The sequence below is a fragment of the Panthera leo genome, chromosome B2 (genome assembly GCF_018350215.1).
Source record: "Panthera leo isolate Ple1 chromosome B2, P.leo_Ple1_pat1.1, whole genome shotgun sequence".
Lineage (NCBI taxonomy): Eukaryota > Metazoa > Chordata > Mammalia > Carnivora > Felidae > Panthera > Panthera leo.
The window spans coordinates 122874690-122892567 of record NC_056683.1 but is presented as its reverse complement, the minus strand read 5'-3'; the positions used below and the strand labels follow the sequence as shown (position 1 = coordinate 122892567).

Here is a 17878-nt window from a genome sequence, read left to right as displayed (position 1 = left end):
TGAAACTTATTAGGACCTAACACTTTTTTCCCAGTGACCAATTTTTTAAAAAATTTGATGGTAGAAAAGTAGGAAAGAGAAATACAGAGCAAAGCTTATACTACCTAAAAAGATGTGAATAAATATAAAAAACATGTAAGCTCTTTTTTTTTTTTTAACGTTTATTTATTTTTGAGACAGAGAGAGACAGAGCATGAATGGGGGAGGGTCAGAGAGAGGGAGACACAGTATTGAAACAGGCTCCGGGCTCTGAGCTGTCAGCACAGGGGCCCGATGCGGGGCTCGAACTCACGGACCGCAAGATCGTGACCTGAGCGAAGTCAGCGCTCAACCGACTGAGCCACCCAGGCGCCCCTGTAAGCTCTTAACTCATAGCATTCCATGTTCTTAAAGCATGCCACCCATCCTTGAGACAGTCTCATTCAGTCTCTATGTCAAGAACACAGTAGACACTCAATAAATATTGCTGAATAAATCAAATCTATATTAGAGCCCTGTTACTGAACCATAATAAACTCTATATTACATATAGCACTATATTCATATGTATACTATGTTAGAAAAAGCAACCTTGATAGGATGTCATAAAATCATAAGTAATCAAGAGATGTAGTTTATTTTGATTTTTACCAACAGCAGTGATTATATTTTACATCAAAAGTGGCAAATTAAAAATGAAATATATCACTAACAATATAATCTACAGATCTCCCATATTTTAATCCACTTTATAACACAGAGATTACAGTTTAATGGATACTACAAGATATTCCATCACATCAATTATTTCTTAGGATTTTAAGAAATATGGCTTATGTACCAGGCTTATATGGTGAGCCAAAGTCTTTATCAGCTGCCTCAAAACTGATTCCAGGGTCAATTTTTAAAATTTGAAATCTGCATAGCATATAAAAGCATATATATGTCATTAATAGTTAATTTATTCCCTGTTAAGTAGTTCTCAGACAATCTCCTTTGTTTCTGACTGGAGGAGTGTATCTCACGCAGGCATAGTAAGGCAAACAGGATCATATATCTTTATCGTTTCATCCCAAGCACAATCAGCCACCTAGAAAACAAAAAGGAAGTAAGAAATCTTACCATTTGCAACAACGTGGATAGAACTGGAGGGTATTATGCTAAGCGAAATAAGTCAGAGACATCATTTGATTTCACTCATATGTGGAATCTGAGAAACGTAACAGATGATCATAAGGGAAGGGTAGGAAAAATAAGATAAAAACAGAGAGGGAGGCAAACCATAAGAGACTCTTAAATACAGAGGACAAACTGAGGGTCGATGGGGGTGAGGAAAATGGGTGATGGGCACTGAAGAGGGCACTTGTTGGGATGAGCACTGGGTGTTGTATATAAGTGATGAATCACTGGAATCTACTCCTGAAGCCAAGACTACACTGTATGTTAGCTGACTTGAGAATAAATAAAAAAAATGAAAAAAAGAAAGAAAAGAAACATAACCTACAAATGTTCCAAATAGGCAGCAAATGCGGAAGTCATTTAAAGTGGGAGTAGATTCACCCATTGGGAACCATTATTTTAAATAGGAAGGTCTATTTTCCCTTTTTCAGATACACTTCACGGATTGTTTCTAATTGATAGAAGTTGCCTGTAAGGATTTCCTGTCCCCTATGACCTTACCTGGGCCCCACCTCACCTCCGAACCAAATAATCCCCTCTGTGTCCCAAGGTAAATGTTGAAAAAACTCACTCGTAAACTGGGAACCAAAGCACCATGCTAGGTATTATGGGGATAGAAAGGAGATAAAGTATGGCTCTTGCCTTCACAGAATGGTTCACACAAGACCCAAAGTGGAAAGTCCTCTAATAGAGACTCTCAGAGGAGGAACTATTGAATCCAAGTGGGGTGGTGTCAGAAGACTTCACAAATGCTGTGGCATTCACACTGGCCCTCTTTAGGGGCAGACACGGGAGACAAGGAAATTTAGGTCTAAAAAATCATAAAAACATGAAGGGAAGAAAGTCCATGGTGCTCAGGAACTGTGTTAAAAACCTTGTGAGTATCACAATGTATCAGAGTATAAGATTAACATACAAAATCAACCGTATTTCTATATACTAGCAGGACAGAATTGAAAAATTCATTTGCAATAGTATCAAATAACAAAATACCACATTTAACAAAAGACGTGCAAAACAGCCACGCTAAAAATGAAAACACTGCTAGGAGAAATTGAAGAAGGCCTAAATAAATGAGGAACTATGTTCATGGATTCCATATCATTAACAATTTAATTCTACCCCCCCCAATAATTTGTAAATAATTCATTATCTCAGAAGGTTTTTTTTAATGAAAACGGACAAGATGAATTTTAAAGTTTATGTGGAAATGTAGAGGACCCAGAGGAGCCAAAAGAATCTTGAAAAAGAACAACAAAACTGTACTACTTACACTACCTGACTCAAGACTTACCATAAAATTATAGTAATCAGAACAGTGCAATATAGGTATAAGGATATACAAGTAGATCAAGGAACAGAAGAGAGTTCAGGAATAGACTCCAGACTTGGAAAATACCTTTTCAACCAATGTACCAAAACAATTCAATAGAGAAAGGAAAGTCTTTACAACTAATGGTGCTAGAACTGGATATCCATATGGGAAAAAAAAAAAATGAACCTCAGCCCCAACTTCACACCATAAACAAAAAATAATTTCCGGTGGGTGGGCCATAAACCTAAACATAAAAGCTAAACATATAAACCTTTAAGAAGAAAACATAATATATATCATCATATATATATATCTTATATATTCTAAAACAGGCAGAACTTAATCTAAGGTAAAAAAAAATAGGGTCATGTTTTGTTTTGTTTTGTTTTAGTTGGAGGTGGATATGGGGATAGGGAGAGACTGGAAAGAGATAAAAGGGAATTTTGGAGGAAGATGTAAATGTTCTCTATTGCATTGGGATTAGATTACAGAGTGTATCTGTCAAAACATATATCTAAGATTTGTACATTTTGATGTATATGAATGATACCTAGAAGTAGTAAGAATAATAATGACAACAATAATAATAACTGAATGGGGATGGGACATGAGTAGTGGAATAAATAAAACAAGAATGTTGATCATCGTTATGCTGGGTAATGGAAGTTCATTATCCTATTCTGTTTACTTTTTAGGCACTTGAAATTTTTCACAATAAAAAAAACAATACAAGAAAAAATGTAGACAGTGACATGAAGGATGAAGTGGCACGAGAGAGATTTTGACTAAAGGTATTTTCACTCAATTTCCCATCCTTTAATGGTTACAAAGGCTACAAGTTTCACAAGGGAACTCAAAGTCTTAGTGGACAGTCTAATCATCTGGCTGTCAACTGACTGCGTCCAAGAACCCCTCAGATTAATCTGAATATATTAACTCCTTATCACTCAATAACAGTATTTTAGATCAGAATCCCAACTATAGAGAATAGTAGAGACCTTTTAGTCTCTACTATTTAATAGTCTCTACTATTTAACTTTTTAATTTCAGCATTAAATACCAGACTCTTCAACATTTGGTTGCTACCTACTTCTTTTGTTTCTTATTGCAGAGCCTACAGTCAAGTCTGGGCCTCTTGTCCTTGTGTTCTTGTCCTTTTCCCAATCCCCTCCTGAGTAACCTCTCTTCTCCCTCTCCTTCTGTCTCCTCCTTGCCTTGTTCTGCCTGGAGATGATACCTCTCTTCTGAAGAATCATTTAAGCATCACTTTCTCTGTCTTCCATAGCACCTGCACTATTCGGCTGTATGTATTTATTGCTATGTGTCTTCAGCTCTTTGAGGGCATAGATCATGTCTTGGTATAACAATAGTGACTCAATAGATACTAGCTCAAATAATGTATTTTACAGATTAAGATTATAGAGATTATTGTGTTCTCATGTTCATACTAGAGTAGCAGAGCTGGAACCAGAACCTCAATCAATGGAGTCTGTCCACTATAAACAGTGCTTCACAAAAGGCAAACTGACATTTCTTACCTGTCTAATCCTGCAATTATAAGTTTTTATATCATGAGATACAAAGATCATTATATTAATTTACCCCTATCTGATCTATGTATACTTTTTCAAGTGCTAGACCTTTCCATATGTTATTTACTCAACTTACAATAACTAAAAAATGTCAAGGCCAACGAATCAGTAAATGTTCACAAATCTATAAGTTAATTGGCATATCAAAAAGACCCCAAACTGCAATGATACAGAATAATGAATAGTTGATTCAAATTAATGCAAATAATATTTCTCCATTAAATGATTAATTAACCCCCAGCTACAAGTTTAAAAAAGCTTACAATGAAAAACAATACTGGGATGCCTGGGTGGCTGTGAGTTCAAGCCCAGCAATGGGCTCCACGCTGGGTGTGAAGTCTACTTAAAATAATAATAATAATAATAATAATAATAATAATAATAATAATGATGATGATGTAAGAAGAAAAGCACTTTACTAAACCAACAAAGAGGCTCCTGACTCTCTGAGGTAGGCAGGCACAGCAGATTTCCTGGTAAGGAAAGATGACGGTGTGGTTCCTGGCGGTGGTGGGTAGGGCTCTCATTAATGACCACCACCACCTCAATGGCCTCTGGAGGCTCTGCTTCCCACTTAATTCTGTGACTGAGAGGAAACACAGGCTCTTTCTTAATGTCCCTGATTACCCATCTGAGGCCAGCCTGAAAGACATTAAAAAAAATACTTTGCTAAAAATAAGGGTTAACAAAAAGACCAAAAGATAGAAAAGTAGAGCGAATGCCATGAAAATAAACAATCTGCTTTACAGGAAGAGACGGACTCATTCTTTAGCCGGTCACACAAAGTGCGGAATCTTTCCTAGCTCCTATCCTGCTTTTTCACGACAAAAGCCATCTTTCCCTCCCGTCTCCAGGAAGGCACTCTTGGCTATGATGACTCCTTCAAGGCCACACCCGGGATACAGAATGAGAAGAAGACGATAATAGGGTATCTCCTTTCTCATCTACTAAAGATCCTCTTTCTCAGTTTCAGTCTCCGATATGAGGACTCACTTCCTTGCCCATTACCTTGCTGTCAGGAAAACTGAAAGACGGCCATCAGCAAAAAGATTGCTAGGTGTTGTTTTGGGGAAATGCTGGCATTGTCCTAGGGCCCCACAGGATTCCTGATTCTATAGGGGTCTATGTCTTTCACTGTCTTTGACTGGATTATTTTACAGCTCTGAAAGTCATAGAAAACTGATAGTAATCAAATGATTCTCATCCATTAAAGTTGCAAGTGAATGTTGTCCTGTGGACCTGCAACTGATGCTTCTTCCTACCCCCCAGAGTGAATTCCAACCATTACACTTTATTGCCCTGTGGATATCGACCAGTTTTGCACCTATTAGTAGGTGCATCTCAGCATTCAGTGATTGTCTATATATGTCTGTTCTTTGGTTCTTCTGAGCTAGTTGTAAAATCTATCATGAGTTGCATAAATCTTTAACTCATGTTCATAATACATCTGTGTGAGAGTCATGATCACTGTTTTGAAATTATTCTTTAACATGGCCACAGACAGGAATATAGCTTATTTGCCTCGACAGGGTAACCGTTATTTATTTCTATAGAACGTAACAACCCTTGCTTTCTCACAGGAGATAACACGGTAACAGAAAAGCCATTTCATTAAAAGAACAAACATGAAATGAAAGAATAGGCAGATAATTATGCTAGAAAACAAAGCTAAGAATAATTGCTAAAATTGGGCATGAAATTGAGCTCTACATCTCCTGGCAGCAAAGGCAGAAAAAAAAAAAAAAGCAAACGATAATGTAAGATATGCAAATATCATGATCATTTTACGAGTTCATTGGAAGAGATAAAATTTTTCTTACCACTTGACTGGCTATAAGAGAAATATATAACATGTTTCCATCACAAAAGTCATTCAGTGCCGAAAAAGTGGTTTTACAAAAAATACAAAGTCATTCTTCATATGGCTGTTTTTTCAAACATCTAACCCTGAAATAAGCCAAAAGCATTCTATTCAACTGTCGTTTTCTGGAAGTCTTTCTTTAGGGCAGTGGTTCTTAAGCTTTAGTGTGCTAAAGCACACTAAATCACCTGGGCGAACACAGAGGGCTGGTCCCTATCCTCAAAGCACTGGTTCTCAAAGTGTGGTACTGGGGGTCAGCTTCATTGGTATCACCCAGGGCTGATGTACAGCCTGGGATTTCCAAATCAAGCTCACAGAGGGAATTCAGAGTCTGTAAATGCAACATTTTGTGTGTATATATATATTTTGGTAGGAGGGTAGAAAGAATCAATCATTTTCTTCAGATTCTCAAAAAAAGTTAATCCAGAGCATTCCCCAACTGAGTATTATAATCACCTAGGGAACATTCTAAAATGCAGCCAGAATGGAGAACCCCAGATAGAGAACGCCTGATGTATATCAATTTTCTTAACTGGGCTTTTGTCAAGTGCAGGAATTTTTTTGCTGCTGATTAAAAAAAATCCCAAATTTAGTAGGATTCAAATCTTCTTCTTCTTTTTTTTTTTTTTTTTTTTGTTATTTATTTTGAGAGAGAGAGACAGACAGCATGAGTGAGTGAGCAGGGGAGGGGCAGAGAGAGAGGGAAAGAGAGAGAACCCCAAGCAGGCTCCACACTGTCAGCCTAGAGCCCGATTCAGGGTTCAAATCCATGAACCGTGAGATCATGACCTGTGCCGAAATCAAGAGTTAGATGCTTAACTGAGCGAGCCATCCAGGTGCCCCAGATTCAAATATTCTTGAGGGAGAATTCTCTTCCTTTCTTGAGAAAGAAAAAGTTCATCTGCCACTAATATAATGGAAAACATCTTATGCCATATTTTCACATTTATTTAAAATTTAAGGTTCAAATCTGGTAGGTTGATATGTGGTAGGAAGATAGCGAATTGGGAGGAGAACTAAGGAAAAAGAAACATGACTAAACTATCTTTGAAGAAAAACACCAGCCCTCCCTGAAGCATTCCTACACCCAGAGTTTATGTAGCTTCGTGATCTTGTTCTGCATGAGCCAGAATCCAGAATTTCTACTTAAAAACATGAGAAAATTGTATTAATCATGTAAGCTATGGTTAAAACCAATATTTTTATTTATTTTATTTGATATTTGCACTCTGTTGAGGTTTCTTTTTTTTTTTTTTTTTTTTTTTTTTAAAGCTTATTTATTTTGAGAGAGAGAGAATGTGTGAGGAGGGCACAGACAGGGAGAGAGAGAATCCTAAGCAGGTTCCACGTCCATTGCAGAAACCTCAAGCCGGGCTTGATCCCATGAACCCTGAGATCATGACCTGAGTCGAAACCAAGAGTGGGACACTTAACCAACTGAGCCACCCAGACACCCCATCCTGTTGAGTTCTAAATGGACTGAAGTGGTTTAGAGATTAATGCACAGGACAAAATAATATACAGATTTAGGGGGGAAAAGTCTGTTATAAAAGGGACAAATAGAGCAAAAGCTTTCAGGCATTAGAGCTGAACACATTACAACACTTGTACAATAAATCAGGCCCTGTTGCTTTATGATGACCAGGAAGAAAATGAAAGCATGCTGGGTAATACGGTCTCTGTTTTCTAACAACATTCACATATGGATGTAAACATTTTTGTGTAATTAAACCTGAATAGGGTTTTCTGTGTAATTAAACCTGAAGAGGGTTTTCTTTTTTTAGAGTCAGAAATTATCTATCTTGACCAAATCTGTATTCCTTACGTTTTATATATGGTAAAACTAGTAAATCCTGTTGAATGAATGAATGAATGAATGAATGCACGTTTGAGCACTGGTTTTCCTCCTCCAAGGATTTTCTGGGGTAGAGTCTCATTCATGGGGAGGAGCACCTAGTCAGGTATGAGGTTAGAGATCTCAGTGAAGGCAATAGGTTGTATAGGTTTTACAGGATTTTTGAGTGTCATGAATATTATTTAAAGAGACTTCACAGACAGCTTTCTTTTATGTCCCAGGAACTGTTCGTCAACTATTCCTCTGCATTACAAAGCCATAAAAAACATAATTCATATGTACATATATATATATATATACACACACACACATATATATTAATTTATTTAACAAATATTTATTGAGCATGTCCTCCGTCAGAAGTATGCTGAGGACACTACAGTAAACAAGATGGTCCTGATCTCTGACTCCACGGATCTGGAGTCCAGCAGAGAAATGAATAAGTAAACAGACACAGACAATGCAGCGAGATATGGGCAACGATAGAGGAATTATAGCGTCCAGGACAAGTAGGGAAGGGGTCACTATAACCAAATGTGAGGAAAGTGGATGTATTCAGGGAGAAACATCATCTAAGCTGCGGCTTCCAGGAGAAGTGTGCCTCAGACAGACAGCATTTGTTGTTGCTGTTCTTTGTGGGGGTGGGGACACACTGGAGAGAAGGGACGTGTTCTAGGCAGTGGAATAAATACAAATAAATGAAGGATTAAAAGTTCTAGCTTTAAGACCGCTAAATTGCATTGTAACTCCTCAGATGAAACTCTTAATCTTTCGAGATAGGCTTTTTTTCTGACTCGTGTCTGACTCCCATCTAGGGTTTCATGAAGGCTGGCTGCCAAGGCCCATCTCGTTTGACCCTCTCCCCTGACGGTGAGTGTGTATGTGGACACCATGGGGTCGGAGCCTGCGGACTCAGCCCCTTCTGCCCAAGGATATTCAAGCGGAAAATTGATTCCTTAACCTGCAAGCCTCTACCGTAGTATGTGTCATCCCTAGGCTGTCTGAATTCCCTTTAATCTGACATCAAAATGCACATCTTCTCATTAAAACTCAAAATTATAGTTATCAACGTTAGAGGAAAAGTAGTCTGTCAAAATGTTATATTTCTTTACTTAATGTGAAACTTGAAGACAGAATCTTCTTCATCATTTTTTAAAAATCTTCTATCTTCTACATAATGAATAACTAATAGGATAAAGTTCCATATAAGTTATATTTTTAGTTATTTTATTTTCACTTTTGATAGCAAAACAAGTATTTCTAAGTTTGAGGAATAAGCACACTAATTAGAAATATGAATTTCCTGCTATGTCGATTCTTTAAAACATATAATGAAGGCTTCTTTAAAAATGGAATAGAAATGTATTATCAATATAGCCTATTAATTTCTAAATACAGCTATGGCATACACATCATGACAATGTCACACACAGAATGCTTGGGAGCAACTGTATTATACAAATATTTCAGCATTTCCTATGTGCAAAGTACTGGCTAGATTCTACAGCAGGCCCAAGGATATTAAATAAACAAATCCAGTCGATAGAAAGTTTATAATAAAAATATGCCACTGGTGGATCAAATAAGACCTCTTATAGAACATCCAGAATAATAATGGTTATAGAAATGCAAATTTTGGAAAAGGAAACCTTGTAATGAAAATAGCTTTAAATACATATATAATTTAGAAAATGCATTATAGTCCTTAATGTTATCAATTCTTTCCATTGTATTAAAATGTTTACACAGGCCACTGATAAGGTAACTTATTTCAAATGATGTAATATGGCTGTAAATATAAGAAAGAATTCCTACTGTCCCAGTAAGAGATTTAGTGTACTGACAAGTTTCCCATTTCCTATTTATACTCTTTTCTCTCATTATACTCTTTTCTCTCAATTTTGTGGACAATTGCTTTTGCCCTTGGGAAACTTGTTCAATTTATTGTAATTATCTGTATGACATATGGCCTCTTTAGTAAAAACGAACAAAAGAAACAGGCAGAAGGATATAGAGAGAATGAAAAAAAATCTCTAATAGTCAATTCTAAATTTGGAAAAGGCAGACTGGTTATTATGTTGAAGTGTATTAAATTATGAGCTAGAGAAAGAACACGTTTTACCTACTCTACCAACTTATAGTAGGAAGTGACTATAGAGAAGAACATAGTTTATCATGTTAATGATTATGGAGTTTAAGTAAAAGTAAGGAAAGAGTTGACGGATATACTAAAACAAATTCTTTTCATTCATTCATTCATTCACTCACTCGCTCATTCGTTCAATATTTATTTAGTACATATACATCAAGTAGTTTGCATTAATCTACTATGTATCTCCTGGTAGAGAGTTGGCGCTCAAATATTTACTGAAGCAAAAAAGGAAAGAAGAGAAGAACTTGTTCTGGACTTTGAAAGGCAGAAATACTTTGTACAGGCAGAAGAAATATGGAGATGACAAATAACAAAATACGACTGGTAGGTAATAGAGGGATTACATAGGATAGTGGGAAATAAAATTAGAAAGCAATAGAGATTATATGGGGCACCTGGGTGGCTCAGTCCATTAAGCATCCCACTTTCGCTTAGGTCATGATCTCATGGTCCATACGGTCAAGCCCTGCATCAGGCTCTCTGCTGTCAGTGCAGAGCCCGCTTTGGATCCTCTGTCCCCCTCTCTCTCTGGCCCTACCCCACATGTGTTCTCTCTCTCAAAAATAAACATAAAAAAAAAAAAACAAAGCAATACAGATTATAGTGAATCTTAAAAGCAAGATTAGAAATTCAGACTCTATCTTGAAGGTAATGGGCTGCCTCTTGCAGGTTTCTAGATGACATGCTAAAGGTGATAATTTAACTGTGCTGATTTGTAAATTAAAGCAGGCATGTAAGTAGGGTGGCAGAAGGATAACAGAGTAGCTAAGAGCGTCGCAGGAGTGGCAGATCATGAGTGCCAAAATGAGAAAGACCTGCTGGGAGGCAAATGCAGTATCTTTATGAGATGAGAAACACATAAAACAGGACAGTGATGAGGAAAAAAAAAAAAAAGTACTCTGTTGCAGGAACATGGTAGGTCTGTTCACTTATTCTAACCTTTTTAAAGGTCTCTTGATAAATACACATAATTTCTTTACCTAGAATCCTGCACATTTAAAATTTGTTTTCCTCTGCGTATCATCACACAAATGCACACACATGCACACACAGTTGTTGCCCCGCAAAAGTAATTTTTACCATTTGATTTTCTAACTGATGATTATTGACATCTACACAGTATTCATTTTTGTACATTTTTACTGATCTTATTGAACTCTCTCATTGTTTTTAATAGGTTCAAAGCTGATGTTCTGGATTATAACACTGACAATCATACGGAGTCAATATGAAGAACGCCATGTCAATATTTCTACCTTTTAAAGATATTTATATCCTATCTTGTTTTCTTCTGTTACTGACTGGCTATACCTTTTAGAACCATGTTGACGATCAGTAGTAAAGATGGTGATTCTCGTCTTGTTCCTACCTTTAATGAAGCCACCGACAAAGGACAGATTTGCATTATGGAAAGCTCTCCCCTGAAGCAGCGTTGAGAATCAATGGAATGATGAAAAGAGTTTAGGGACCAGTTAGGAGATTATTGTGGTAACCACAGCAGAGATACTAATAAATGCTTACCTAAGGCAGTAGAGCTAGAAGGGAACGAATGGTCCAGATTTCAGAGATATTGGTGAGGAAAAATTCATCAACTTGATGCACACTTGAATTTAGGGAGACAAGAAAACTAGAATGACTCTCAGGTCTAGCCCATCACACAATCAATTAAGAATACCAGAGGAAAAAAAGTAAGACATCTACTGAGATCATACAGTAAACACGATTGGATAAATGGGACAAGAATCACTAGCGTATAATAAAATGACAGCTTCAAGGAAAAGGTACATACAAGTAAGAGGACTAAGAATTGGATATTGAAGAATGTCTACTTTTGTAAGGATTGTAAGGAAGAAACTGGCAAAGGAGATAAAGACATTTGGCAAAGGGGTTAGGAAGATGAGGTTAGCACAATTAGCATTAAAGTAATAGGAGGGGAAGATTTTTCTTTAATAGATAAAGAAGAAAGAAGTGTGAGAAAAGGCTAACTTGGTTTTTAGGAGTTTACTGGTGACCTCTTTGGGCTTAACTTCAATTGAATGATGAGAGGCAGACTGACATAGGGGCTTAAAAAGAGAATGATGATTTTGAGAAACTAAAAGCAGCAGGTAAACCTACTAATTCTTGATGTCTAATAATGGAAGAAAACCCAAATTTACTGGTAGGGAGATATGACAGTGAGGCCAAGTGAGTTTTGAAAATAGACAACAGAACTGAATGAAGATCTGAAACACAGTGTACAACTGAGGGAGGAAAGACCTGGATGAGGAAGCCAGTGAGAAAATCAGGCACCTGCTGGAGAGAAGGGGAAACAGAGATAGAACATAAATATTTTGAGGTCATAGAGATGGAAGAAGATATTTATTCATTCTTGTCTATTTTTACAATCAAGTAGGAAGTAAAGTCAAATGTTCAGTGTTCATGATACTGTGGAAGGCTGAGAAAAGACGTGGAGAATGCGCACAAAACATGTGATTTTTGAAAAAATCAAAGCGACTTCAAAGGTAAGTTGAGTAGGACCAAGAACCCAGATGAAATTTTTTTCTGAAAAAGTAAACTGTAGTGTGCCAAGTCAGCAATTTTGCCTGGTTTTTCAGAAACAATGACAAGGAGGTAAGAAAAGTGCATGATTCAGGATTGGGATCCCAGAGGCAGCAGAGACTAAGGTGGGAACAATTCTGGAAGTTCTCACTGCTAAGGGTTGTCTATGAAGCACAGTAGGCTGTAGACACAGGGTAACACATCTGACTTAGGAACACATCCAAGAACCTACAAAGCTGAGCCTGGGAATGTTTTACACCTGGGGGAAAACTGGCCCTTGTAACAGAAATTTTTTTTAAAATTTTTTTTTCAACGTTTATTCATTTTTGAGACAGAGAGAGACAGAGCATGAACAGGGGAGGGGCAGAGAGAGAGGGAGACACAGAATCTGAAACAGGCTGCAGGCTCCCAGCTGTCAGCACAGAGCCCGACGCAGGGCTCGAACTCACGGGCCGTGAGATCACGACCTGAGCCGAAGTCGGACGCTCAACCGACCGAGCCACCCAGGCGCCCCCAGAATTTTAAGCTAAAAGTCACACAACTATGAAAGCATCAAAAAGGAAACAACAGAGACGAATGCCTGAAGACACTGGATGCTTCTGGCACATGTTCTTTTTCAACTCTAAAGCCAGTCTGTGACAAATGTAGAAAATATCACCTCAGATAAAAAGTGAAAAAGATATGGTTATCCTACTACCAATAATGCTGGTCTTCTTCTAAAATCAAATTTTCCAACCTCATACTGAGAATTTCAAAATATTTTTATGCACTACCAACCTACATCTAAGATTGTAGACATAAAAGTTTGAATCAAAATATGAGCTGAATTTTTCTAAATTTATTTTTAGTTTTGAGAGAGAGAGAGAGAGAGTGAGAGCTGGGGAGTGGGGGAGAGGGGCAGAGGGAGAGAGAAAGAATATTTTTTAAAATTTTTTAAAAATTTTATTTTAGAGAGAGCATGTGAGTAGGAGAGAGGGGCTGAGGGAAGGGGAGAAAGAATCTTTTTTTTAATTGTTAAAAAATGTTTATTTATTTTTTAGAAAGAGAGAGAGAGAGAGAGAAGTGTGAGTGGGGGAGGGGCAAAGAGAGAGGGAGACACAGAGTCTAAAGCAGGCTCCAGGCTCTAAGATATCAGCACAGAGCCTGATGTGGGGCTTGAACTCACAAACCGTGAGATCATGACCTGAGCCGAAGTCAGACGCTCAACTGACTGAACCACCCAGGCGTTCCTGAGCTGAATTTTTAAATGACACCTAATTTTTAAAAATTTCATTATAATTTTATTTTTTAATTGAGATTAACTGACATGTAACATTATGTTAGTTTTAGGTGTACAATATAATGTTTCAATATATGTATGTATTTCTAATATTTTCTTACTAAAATGTCAACAAAGTCAAAGGTACTTTTAAAAACACATCTATAGAACTAGTTTAAATCAGAACCAAATCTAAGCATCTTCCACTGAAACAAAATGAAAATATACAAAATTTCTTTTGCCCAATTAAACAAAATTGTTTTTAGTGCATACATGTTCCTATCATGGATAGCCTAGGGTATCCACTCAATTGAGATTATATTTATCAAGAATTTTAGGAGTCCCAGAAGATAAATCTACCTATATAATATAACCACAACTATGAAAAATATGCATATATATGGAAAATGACTGGAAGAGTAGTTACTTTGGGGAAGGATAAGGGGGAAAGATGTGGGAGGAAACACAAGAGAGCTTTCTAGGATGCTGGTAGTGCTCTATATCTTCACCTGAATGAGGTTACACAGGTGTGGTCCTTTCTTGATAACTTAATTGAGCTGCTTATTTAAAATATGTACATTTTCACTAAATAAATAAATAAATAAATAAATAAATAAATAAATGCATTTTCCAACAGGGATGTTACACTTCAAATAAAAATTTCTAAAAAAAAAAAAAAAAAAAAAAAAGACTGGAAAGAAACATACTAATATGGTATCACAGAGATTCTTTCTAAAGTGGCATGATTATGGAAATCTTTTCTCTTTCTTCTGAATGTTATTTCCCAATTTCATCATGAGAAAAAAAAGATCAACTTCATGAAACATAGAGATTATATTTTGGAATGAACTAATAATGTCTACCTTAGAAGACATTAAAAAGAGAAATAACGGGGCGCCTGGGTGGCGCAGTCGGTTAAGCGTCCGACTTCAGCCAGGTCACGATCTCGCTCCGTGAGTTCGAGCCCCGCGTCAGGCTCTGGGCTGATGGCTCGGAGCCTGGAGCCTGTTTCCGATTCTGTGTCTCCCTCTCTCTCTGCCCCTCCCCCGTTCATGCTCTGTCTCTCTCTGTCCCAAAAATAAATAAAAAACGTTGAAAAAAAAATTTAAAAAAAAAAAAAGAGAAATAACTGTCACCCAAAAGGAATGTGTAACAATATGTAAACCTATTCTCAGATTATAAGTACTAAATTAAACATCAATGAGCACTCAAAGGAGCAAGGTTGATACTGCAGAGCACAAAGTCAGGAATTCTAAAAATATATTAATACAGAAAATTCTAATTATACAAAAGGGAATATTACAGGTCTAGGATCATATGTCTAAAAACAGAAAAAGGGTATCTAATTTAGAAGTAATAAGGATAAGAGAGAAAAGAGAAAATGCCAGAGCTGTACAAATCATGATCAGAGGGGAAAAAAATCAAAGAAAAATTTTCTGAACTGAAAGATAACTTCATCCTGGTTAACAAGAGGGGGCATAGAGCATTTTTCAGCAATTATCCTCAAAGAATGACCCTAGGTACTTATTTGTCAAGTTTTAAACCTTTAAAGACAAGATCTTACGTCTGTCAAGAAGAAAGGAGGTATAACACAAGAATGCTTTTGAATCTCATTTTTCAGATCTCTAAGAAAAGAGACGCTAAAAAAAGAAAAAGGCATTAGAAATACAAGAACTCAGATAAATCTCTTTTAAGATAAAGAATATATTAAGACACAAAGACCTAAAATAACGTCAGCAAAGTCCTATGGCTGTTAAGATCACAAGAGACAACAAATTTTTAAAAACAGATGGGAAGGTACTTTCTAAAAGGTGAGAGAAAGATACTTTCTAAGGGAATAAAATATGAACAAAGGGTGAAATTAACATGCAATCAGTAAACCTGACCACATATTGTGAGAATAAAGGATAAATATGTCAAAAATAACTTAAACTGCCAACTATACCAACAAAAGGTTAATGTGATGGATTTTTAAATGGCTACAAATTCATTGCAGCTACTCCCACCAAGAAATGGAGTCTATTTTTCTTACTCTCTGACTCTGAGCTGGCCTCGTGACTTGCTTTGCAACAGGTGGACTGCTGTGTGAACTTCTAAATCTAGTGCTGGAGATACCTGGCAGCTTTTACTCTTGCCCTGTTGGAAATCTACACCTGCTAAGTGAAGAAGCCTGAGCTCATCTGGGGACACGTGACGCAGATGACAACCAGCACTACACCCTAGACACGGGAGTGTGGCCACCTTAGACCATTCAGCTCTAGTTAAGTCACCAGGTGACCGGAGTCACATGAGGGACCCAAGGTGAGACCAACAGAACTGCCTGGCTGAGCCCAGCCCAAATTGCTGACTCACAGAATTGTAAGCAAAGAAAATTATTGTTTAAGTCATTAAGTTGTGGGAGAGTTTGTTTTATAGCAATAGATAACTGAGATAAAGTAAGTGTGAGAAAAATAGGGACATGCACCAAGAACTTAACTAGTATCTCCCTACAAAGGAGTTAAATTCTACTTGGCAAAAACATAAATTAATAATATAAACAATACAAATATTTGTGTTAAAATGTGCTCATGCTAGATACGTAAAAAATATATTGGTTGAGGTCATCATCTTAGTTTGAAAAAAAGAATAATAAATTTTTAAAGACAAATTCACAGGGAGAAGCATAGACAAATTCATCACTGAAAATATACAGAAAGTAACTAGATCCTAGAACTTGGGAGTTAGAAAACTTCTTTGAATCCCAAATCCAATAGTCTGGACCTAGTGAGTTTCTCAAAATCTCTCACATATCTACCACTTTTAATATGTCTTTTAATTTGGATGTTTAGATCATTTACCTTTCTTTTCTTTTTTCTTCCTTCCTTTCTTCCTTCTTTCCTTCCTCCCCCCCTTCCTTCCTTCCTTCCTTCCTTTTTTACTTAAGTAAGTTCAATTCCCAACATGGTGCCTGAACTCACTGAGTCATCCAGGTACACCTAGAACATTTACATTTAGTATAATTTTGAATACTTTGATTTAAAGGCTTCCACATATAAGATCATGTCCTTGGCAAAAAGAAATTAATTTTACTTCTTCCTTTTCAATTTAGATGCATTTTTTTTCTTTTTCTCGATTGATTGTTCTAACTTCCAATACTGTGTTTAATAGAAATGGTGAAAGCAAGCATCCTTGTCTTATTCCTGATCTTAGAGGAAAAGCTTTCAGTTTTTCACCACGATGTTGGATGTAGGTTTTTCTATATGGCCTTCATTATGCTGAGATAATTGATATTTTTCATAATTATCTCCACTATTAGCTTAATAGTTATAGCTCCTTCTCTAAAACTTCTTAGAGGTTAACATGGGGTTTACAATATACATCTTGAATTTATCACAATCTACCTTCAAATATTATATGACTTCATATATAGTAATAACTTTATAATAGTGTACTTCCAATTCTTCTTTCTTGTTTTATTGTTGTCATACATTTAACTTTTGCATATACTATGAATTATATAATATACTGTATGCAAATATATTGCATACAATCCTATTTTTGTTTTAGGTCAAAACTTAATGTTAAGTTTAAAACTGTCTTGTATATTTACTTACTTTTTGCCATTTCCAGTTATAGTAAAACCTTGGATTACGAGTAATGTTCTGTGAGTGTTCCATAAGACGAGCAAACATTTCTAATAAATTTTTAACTTGATAAACAAGCTATGTCTTGCGATAGGAGTAGTACGTGATGCTCATTATCACATGATCACAACTGAGTCAATGGTTCTTCTCTCTCTCTCGTTGTGGGATTGTGGGTGATCATCTCCTATGCTCAGATGCTTGGTCTCAGGCCATGGTGTTTGGCAGAAATCAGTGACTTTTCAGAACATTGGAAGGTGCCCACAACTGGCATTAGTGTATTTTTTGTCACTTTGAAGTACCTATGGACAGTCCTTTGCTTTTCCATACAAGAATAAGCTTAGGAATGCTTTGCTTCACTCTAGGTCAGGCTGCCTGCAGATATAGGCCCTTTCCTCTGCTGCCTTATTGCTATTACATTAAATCCAGTATATGACAAGAGTTTATTAATACTGTACTGTCGTCAACATCTGTGCTAGCAAATACAATGGCCCCATGCAGAAAAAGGTTGAAAGGAAAGGCAGTAAGA

The 17878-nt window shown here is 36.6% G+C and overlaps 1 protein-coding gene across 1 annotated transcript in view; it reads right to left on the bottom strand.

Annotated features, from left to right (window-relative positions):
* Positions 1-597: 597 nt before the first annotated feature.
* PEX7 (peroxisomal biogenesis factor 7) overlaps positions 598-17878 on the bottom strand; it is a 77301-nt gene continuing 60020 nt past the window's right edge. Inside the window, exon 10 of the mRNA XM_042939929.1 lies at positions 598-1069. Coding sequence (XP_042795863.1) covers positions 1001-1069 — 69 coding nt within the window. The 3' untranslated portion in view covers positions 598-1000. The remainder of the gene's footprint in view (positions 1070-17878) is intronic.